The sequence below is a fragment of the Corvus brachyrhynchos genome, unplaced genomic scaffold, assembly GCF_000691975.1.
Source record: "Corvus brachyrhynchos isolate BGI_N302 unplaced genomic scaffold, ASM69197v1 scaffold79, whole genome shotgun sequence".
NCBI lineage: Eukaryota > Metazoa > Chordata > Aves > Passeriformes > Corvidae > Corvus > Corvus brachyrhynchos.
In genome coordinates, this window is record NW_008240023.1 from 1,509,783 (window position 1) to 1,518,690 (window position 8,908).

At 43.7% G+C, this 8,908-nt stretch overlaps 1 protein-coding gene across 1 annotated transcript in view; it reads left to right on the top strand.

The window, feature by feature from the left end:
• The window catches only part of AGAP1 (ArfGAP with GTPase domain, ankyrin repeat and PH domain 1), a gene marked incomplete at its 3' end in the record, with an annotated part of 282,469 nt that overhangs the window by 225,414 nt on the left and 48,147 nt on the right, over positions 1-8,908 (top strand). The window contains exon 16 of the mRNA XM_017743360.1: positions 8,186-8,263. Within this exon, the coding sequence (XP_017598849.1) occupies positions 8,186-8,263 (78 nt within the window). The remainder of the gene's footprint in view (positions 1-8,185; positions 8,264-8,908) is intronic.

Genomic DNA, 8,908 nt, shown 5'->3' on the forward strand with positions numbered 1-8,908 from the left:
ATAAATCTCTCCAACCAGAATTTTTCCAGTGAGGAATCCCTACTCTTAACATGGGAAGTTGCACCACAAGCAGAGCAATATGCAGCACTATTAACACCTGACACTGGCAGGTTGGCTCCTGCTTATTTTCACAAGTGATGAAAATTCACAAAGAATTCATGTTTATGTACATATGTGTATATTTATATATACACACATATGGGGTTTGTATGTTGTTGTGTGCCTCAGTTTTTATTTACCTAGTGTGAACTTACCTTTTGCAGTAGGGTGGATGGTGTGGGTGAAATAGCTGAGCAAGATGGGAGATGATAAAGATGCCTTTTCCTGGTCTTAAAATCAGGAGTCAGACACAGTTGGAAGGGAGAAAAGGCTTTTACCTCTGTATTTATTATAAGGATCCTTAGCTGCACCACGCCCAGGTGGAATGGGCCAGAATGCGCCCCGCAATGCACACACACAATAGATTGAGTGTAACATTATAGACCTTACTAATTAGCAGATCTATCAAAGATTCCCCAATGAGAGGCTCAAGTGAGCCCCCTCCCCAAGGAACCTTCCCCTGGATGGTCCTATCTTAGTTTACAAAATGTGTTCTGGAGAGGACCTTGGTGTCTGGGGTTTCTAAGATGTTTAGTCTCCTAGCTTAACAAAGTAAGTCTAAGAATGTAGGCTAAAAACCACTAAGAATACAAAAAGCTATAAAAAGGTATATAAAAGGGGTATGAAAGCAAAGGCAAAAAATCATCACGGCATCAATAACATTAATTCTGATTTCTGTTTGGCAGTTTACATTTCAGAGTAAGCCAAAGCTGGAATATCAAAGTGACACTGATGCCTAACCTGGGCATTGGGAAAATGAAAATCTTCATCATCTGTATCTACAAGAAATCTCAAGGACATGGGAGCTTTAAGAATTACATAAATATTGATGCTCCCTGTGTCCTGGCTCGGTCTTGTTTCCTGTAAGATACCTTGGCAGAAACTCCCCCCAAATTCTCCTTCCTCTTCAGCCGCCCCACGCGATGCTTTTTTGCTGATCTCCTCCCCAAATGCAAGGAGTGGGGTTTAGTGGAGGTGCATTTTATGTTCTGTAATTGTTCTTGCAGGGAGGTTGGACGGGATGACCTCCAAAAGGCCCCGTCCAACCCGAGCTATTCCGTGACAACGGCAGCTTTGCCAGGAAGGTGGTTTTGATGTCCCATCAAGCAGGGTTTGTTGTCACAGGTGCCACTCCCGCCAGGTGTAGTGTCCCTGGGTGTCCCCTTTGATCCTGGAGTCACCTTTGGCTGCAAGGTGCAGGGCTGGCAGGGGCAGCTCCCTCGCCGTGTCTGGTTTCCAGTGCTACCCCAGGTGCTGGTGTCACCTGAGCTCCCGTGATCCTGATGACAAGCATGAGACTGATCCTAGCATCAAGATAATTGGATAGAAATGTGAATATCTTTGAAATTGCAGAGGGTCCAGTGTCTTGGATCAGAAGGAACAAGCTGCCCAGGGAAGTGGTGGAGTCACCATCCCTGGAAGTGTTCAAAAAAGGAGTGTTTGTGGCACTTTGCTGTAGGGGCTTTGTGGCATTTGGTCAAATGTTGGACTTGATAATCTTGGGAGGTCTTTTCCAACCTTAATGGTTCTGTGATTCTGTGAAATCTAATTGTGTAGCCAAAAAAAAACAGAATAAAAGGAATTCAGTACAACAGGAGAAGCATAATAGAAGTTCATATTTAGGGTTTGAGGCTCAGATGCAATGACACAAACTGCTCTGTTATAAACCAAAAATAAGCCAAGGTGTGCTGTACGCTCCTGGGTAGCTCTGGTAATTAATGCCTGATGATTCCAGGTTATTCCTATCCTATTTCTGGTTGTAAAAGACATGAGAAAAGCCTTGGAATGGAGGTGGATGCTCTGCTTGCTCACTGCTTCACTCACCTGCAGTAAATGAATAAAGGTTTATTTTAACAGAAATATTAAAAGGCATTTAAAACAAATACGTAATTTTCAATGAGCACATTTTGGGGGAGGTGTTTCACATTTGGATTACTAGAGTGGGGCAGCTGGGGTTTACAGAAAACTGTCATGAAGCATTAAAAGTGAACAAAATCAATGATGGTCTTGACAAATCCCATTTTGTTTGGGAAATATTTTCGTTTCCTCTGCAGGAAAACCTCTTATGGTTATTTTGTGGGGTTTTTTTAGTCCAGATGTGGTACAAAAAGAGCGGTGGCAGGGTGGCAAACTGATTCCCTTAGTTCCATAATAGCTCAGATGGCCTGCTGAAGTCAACCAAAATTGGAGGAACTAACCTTAGGAATGGGTGGATGGAATGCTCCTGGCCAAGGGCTTGTTTTGCAGAGCTGGAGCTGGGGGTCTGCTGATCACAGCCGAGCCATTCCAGCCCCGTTAGATAGCAGGAGTCAGAGTCATTAAATAATTATACCTTTGATTAGCTGCTTTAACTGTTCGTTGCCTTTGAAATATGATAGTATAATTTAAAGCTTTTATTAAAAGACAATTTTTCTAGGTGGTTGAAAAGGATTTTGTGTGTGTGTGTGTGTGTGTGTGTGTGTGTAGAAAAGAGCCATAATTTTCTGCTTCAGATAATGAAAAACTGAGAAAAATGTTTCCAATTACCATTTCCTTTTTGTCGATTGGAATCTTGTACGTTTATCGCGTATTGGAAAGGCACTGAAATCGTTTAGTGGGTCCTTTCCCTGCTGCAGAAGTTCTGAGGGAGAAATATTGCAAGGGGAAAAAAAAAAAAAAAGAACTAAAAACATTTTTAGCAATGTTTAATTAAAGTAACTTTTTTCCCCTGTCACGAGCAGAAGTATGAATGTGTTTTCATTTTTTCTCCCCTTCATCTGAAACGTTCAAAGCTGAAGAGAAGCCAAACGTAATTAACTATTAATATGATTTGACGTATTACTTTCAGAGTGTTTTGTGGGTTTAAAAGAGAGCATGGGAAAGGATTTCAGTGGCAGAGGAAAGGATTTTTGGTTGGATTTGTTCTTTGTGCCAGAAATACAGTTTTAGTTGTGTTTGGGGAAATTTCTGTAACTCAGCACTTTTATTTAAATTTCCTTTACATCAGCTTGTTTTTTCTGAGTGTTCTGCAGTCCAAAAAGGGCATACTAAGGACTGTTTCCACATGAAATATCTTCTGTCTCCCATTTTTTTGGGATATGGATGTCCTGATAATCCCTCCTGCTCCAAACAGAACTGTTTGGAAACTTCAGAATCGCATTCAGGTGTTTAAAGATGGTTCATTGTGTGGTTTAATAAATAGAAAAGTAGTGGACATATTTATCATCCTTTCCTACGGCAGGGGTTGGAACCAGAAGGTCTTTAAGGTCCCTTCCGACCCAAACCATTTTAAGAGTCTGTGTTTTGTAAAGATCCATGCACTTTGTGGTATTTTTTATTTTAAAATTTAGTGTTGGACAGATCTTGAAATGCAATGTGTCCAGTTCATTTTACTTAGATAGATACAGATACAGATATAGATATTTTAGATATTCCTGGGGTTTGGTTTTTGGGTTTTTTAACCCTTTTGGAGGATTTTTTGTCATTGCTGCTTTCACATAGGGTAAGACAACGTCAGGCCCCTTCACAGTGGCAGAGACAAATTTGCATGATCTGAGAATCTCCCGAGGTGCATCTTAATGAAATCTTTTCAATCTTCTGACCAAAGAGTGGGGTCTTGTTGGACAAGCTGCTGACCAGGAAAAAAGAAAACTTCCCCAGCCTGACCCCGATGTAACCACACGTGCTGCAGGAAAATTCAAGGCAGAGCAGGCGGAGGGTTGAAGTTTATCCTTAAATACTCAGCTTTGCCTTCCCTCCACATCTCATCAATGGTTTTCCTGGGTAGATGTCCCAGGTATTACCTGGAAAAGCTCCACTGTGCTGTGGGAGGAGGTTTTTCCTCAGCAGCTCCTCAGTGTTTAATTGCTGCACACCCAGAACAGAGCGGCGTTGCTGGGGTGCCCGGCCGCTGTTATTTATGTCACACGGGCGCTGGGAAGATGTTCTGGGAAGCACATGACACGCCAGCCCCAGCCCCCTTCCCCCAGCCTGGGTGCAGAGATCCTATTATTTCTGATAATTGATGCTGAGGGCTGTGGCGTGCCTCATTTAATCAGCGCTGCTCAGCACACTCCAGGGATGTAATTCATGCACACTTCCACCTCCAACATGGCTGGCGAGGCTCGGACACACAACCGAGCGGCCACAGCATTTTTTAATCAGCTGTCTGAGCACTGTTTGTCTAATCAGCAAAGAACTCTGTCACAGCCAGACCAGAGGTGGCGTTAGCACATCTGGAATTCCTCGGTGCAGCGCTGGAGGGAGGTTTTCAGGGTGAGACTGTGGATGTGGACACTCTCCCAGGAATAAAAGCGTATTTCCGTTTATCACAACGTGAAAAGAACTGAATTGGAGCAGGTGGGAAAGGGTTAATGTGGTGGTTTGTTGAGCATAATATCCTGAGCATCCTTAGAGACCTTCCCAGGTACCAAACAGACGTGTCCTCAGATCACACGTGGGTTTAAATCCTTTCCACAAACACCTCCTGCTTTTGGAAATGCTGGTACGTGATCATAGTGGTGGTGAACATATTTACTACAGAGCCTGACTAATCAGAACTAGGCAGGACAAGCAGATTCATTAAGAGAGAATAAATAGCAGCCCTGTTAAAGAAAGCAAACACAGAAATTCTGTCTGCGAGGGGCTGGTCACAGCTGTAAAGTTATTGCCTGAGCAAATACAAAGAGAGGTGGTAATTGGGAGTGATTAAGTTTAATTGATTCCCAGTTCCTCCAGATCTTAACAAAGGGCTGTCCTGGAGCCTTGCTTCCTCCTTGCTATACCAGCATACCTCTTCTCACTCTGAGATGTGCAGGTGTGAAAGCTTATTTTACACAAATGGGGATAGCTCAGCTGCCGCCTCAAAAGCACCAGCAAAGGGATGGTCTGTGTCCCCAGGTGCAGCTGCATGTCCTGCCAGGGCTGCAGCTGCTGCCAGCGCTCCCTTGTCGGGGACACAGATCCGACATGTCATCGTGGACACCAAAAAGCTGCAGATCAGGACCTTGGAAGCCGAAATCAGGGAGTGGAATTGCCTCTGGAAAAGCACAGTGAGCCCAGTCAGGGCTTACCAAGTCACAGGAAAGACCTTCATTCTTGACTCCCAGGCTCTGTGCTCTGCAGCAGCTGCTCTGCAGCATTTCTTCACCTCACCAGTGTCCTGTCCTGATTGATTTACGCAGTTGAAGGTTCTTCACAGGAGAAAAACCGCAGCAGTAAACACTTCTGAGCCTTGCAGATTTTGATGGCCTGTTTCAGGTTAGATGGCAGGGAAAATTTCTCCACTGAAGAGGTGGTCAGGCATCAGAACAGGCTGCCCAAGGCAGTGCTGGAGTCACCATCCCTGGAGCTGTTCGAAATCCGAGTAAATGTGGCACTTTCTGGTGTGGCTTAGTGGCCCTGGTGGTATTTTTTCAGGTGTTGGGCTTGATCTTGGTGGGGCAGCCACAACTTCCCTGGATCCTCAATATATCCAGGACCAATCCTGTTTGCCCCTTCAGTAAAAGTTAAATTACATACTGGGAAACAGTTAACTTCATTCCAGATGTTTGAGAAGGTTTGTCTTATTTTTTTTCCTGGAATCCTTAGTTGGAGACACCTCTTGGTGGCATTTTTGGAAGAAAACACACTTGCAGAAATTGCTTCAAAATCAATCCGCCTTAAAGATCTTTGTTATTAGGGAGTTTTGCTGTTAGATAATGAAATATTTCTTACAGCATTTTATTGGGAACCAGTTGGGGTTGGTTTGATTAAGTGTATATATGATATGAAAAATAGATTAGATAATAGAGATATAGAGATATAGATATCTCTGGAGCTGGTAACAAGAGCTTTTGTTGAGTTAACTTTGGGACCAGCAAGTGGAGCCAGCCCAGACAAACTGAATATCCTGGGAAATTAGTCAAAGACAAAGCAGGCAAATGATGACCTGCAGTGCCTGTTCCAGCCTGGTTGTAGGTAACAGCAGTGTGTAACTCCAGAGGCAGGCAGGGTGAGATGGCTCTGCTGGGCCCTGGCACATCAATCACCCTGCCAAGGCTTTGCTAGGCAGTGTCCAGACCCTTATTGAATCCTCAAAGGCAGGAGAGCACCTGGAGGAAGCTGGTGGGAGCCTAATGGATGCCAAAGGACACATGTGGATGTATCAGGACCTCGGCATCTCTGTGGAAAAAGTCCATTTGTTTAAAGGGAAGGGAGAGGCCTGACAGTTAACACATTAAAATGGATTATTTCATCAACAGGTTAATAGAAAAGCAGGCTGCAGGTTCACTCCTGCTCGCACAAACGTGCCATTAGGGTGTGAAAAATGGGAAAGGCACTGGGAAAGGGTCTCTGTGCACTGGAGACCATCTTCCCTTGCAGAGGGGTGCCAAACCTCGAGTTTGCCTATTTATATGTAAATGTTTCAGAGGAAAAACAAGTTTTCTGCCAGGCAATTGTGCCTCTCTAGTGCAGAGACTTCTTAACCAGGTCTTGAAATGAAAGGGTTTTTTTCAGCTTGAAGGATGCACCCAATGAAAATACTTTTAGATTTGATGATGTCACTCAGAATCCAGTCCTCCTTTTCAGCATGGAGCATTAAAGCCTGCAGATGGCTTTATTAAAATCATACCTAGCTTAACAGTCGGGGGGGGTTCAGGCAGGGCTCTTCCAGCTTTAATTTTTCAGCTGAAAATGGAGCTTTTTGTTAAAGCCTGCAGTGACTTCACGTCACTGTTCCTTTTGGCTGGAAGCAGCTGTTTGGTGTGAGTTCTGTGGGGCACTACAGAAGTTCCCTCATAAATATTGAAAGAAATCTTTGAAATTATTGTGTCCCGCTGCTGGCTGTGTTGTGGGGTGTTGATGTCGTCCTGAAGAGTGAGGGACGAGCTGTGATGGGAGGGAGAAGGCTCTGAGGTCCCTTAGAGGACTTCTAAGATTGACTCCAACCATCAACTCAGCACCACCATGTTCACCACTGAACCTTGTCCCACATCCACGTGCCATTTCCACGCTCCCAGACATGGTAATTCCCCCCGTTCCCTGTTGCTCCAGTCGCTGTCAGGTGTCCTGGTGTACTCGGATGTTTCATCAGCTGACAAAACCCAGCCTAAACAAAGTGTTTGAAAGATTCTAAAGAAGGTGAAGATGTGCTCTCCCCTAATGAGCCCGGGAACAGAGTGCTTTTGAGCCATATTTTCTGCTAATTGTGAAGCAGCACCTCAGAGGATCTCAAAGTTTGGGTCAGTTCTAACGAAATGAGGGTGTTGCTATTCTGTGTAAAGAACTGACTTTTTTTTCCCCCCCCTTTCCAATAAACACTTTGATTTTGCAGTGGTGGGGGGGTGGAATTTTGGAGCAGCCTGGTCTGGTGGAAGGTGTCCTTGCCCATGGCAGGGGGTGGAGTAAGATGGGCTTTAAGGTCCCTTCCAACCCAAACCATTCTGGGATTTTACAATTCTACTTCCTCTGAGCTCAGTGCTACAAAGAACATCTGTTGGTACGAGGATTTAAGGTCGTTACATCATCACCTCAGTTTCTAAAGGTGGTGATGTAAAAAGGAAGTTTAAGGGTGAACTCCAGGCACCAAGTGTTCCCTGCAGGCTTCTGGAGGAAAAGAAGCTCTTGTCTGGCTGTGTTTTGTCATGAATTAAATCGCGTTTTACAGTAGCTGTTTCGTCCAGTCCTGTACCTTTTGCACAGATACTTCCTGCCTTTTTTTTTTAATTATTATTATTATATATGTATATTTTTTTTTTTTTTTTTTACTTCTGCTGGTCTGTTTTCGTCTGTTCCAATTTTAGATCCATTTAATCTTGTCAAACCGTGTCATGTTGTGGTGACTGAAGGAAAAAAACCTCTGAACACGAGGTTTTCCACATCGGCCGTGGATTGCAGGGGCTCAGTGGTCCTGTGTGCATTTTCTGTGTGTAGCTCTTCACGTGTGAACAGGCTCGTGCTTGTATTTTACTTCACGTGCTTTTTGATGTTTCTTTTCTCCCCTTTTTCATTGAAAAAACAAAAAAACCAACAACCAATTTGTTTTTTTCTTCCTCCCCCTTTCTTTTTTCTTTATTTTTATTCTCTTTTTTTTTTTTTCTCTTCCCCTCCTGCTCTCTGGACGCAGCCAAACGCAAAGCTTGGAAACTAAACCGTGTTGGTAGCCTGCGAAATATTTACAGCAGCAGCAGCACCAACACCGAAGGTAACAAACCCACCCGTCCCAGATGAACACCTCCTCTCTCTCTCCCCCCCCTTTTTTTAACCCACTTCTCCAAAATTTCGCCCTCCTCGCCTCTCTCCCTTTCCCCCTGGAAATGAGATTTGCCCCAAGCATGCGTGTTCGTTTCCACCCCGTGTTTGCAGAGTCATTCCACTTGGTCTTTTCATCTTTCTGTTTGTGCCTTTTATTTTGCCATTCATGTTCCTTTCAGCTTACTTAAATTTTGACCTTTCCCTCTAGTCGTGGAGTGGTGATGTTTAAATTACTTCAGGAACCCATTTTCTCCTTTTATTTATTTTTTTTTTTTTTAAGAGATACATATATATTTTCCCTTTCTCCATGTGGGCACTCAATGTAATATTTCCCAAGTTATTACGGTTTTTAAAAGTGTTAGTATCAGGTGTAATGATCTGTAGCCAAATACAATAGTGTGCCGTGACATTTAAGTAACAATCTTAATTTGTTTTGTGCAAGCCTTCTCCATAATGCTCTTTGCAGCTCTAATCCAGAGGCGAGACAGTGCCGGGTCATTTGCATGTGCTACTCTTGCTTGTAAATTCTGGATATTGTTGTATTTCTAAAGGTCACCGGGTGCCAAAGTTCACAAATTGACTTACATTGCCTTCC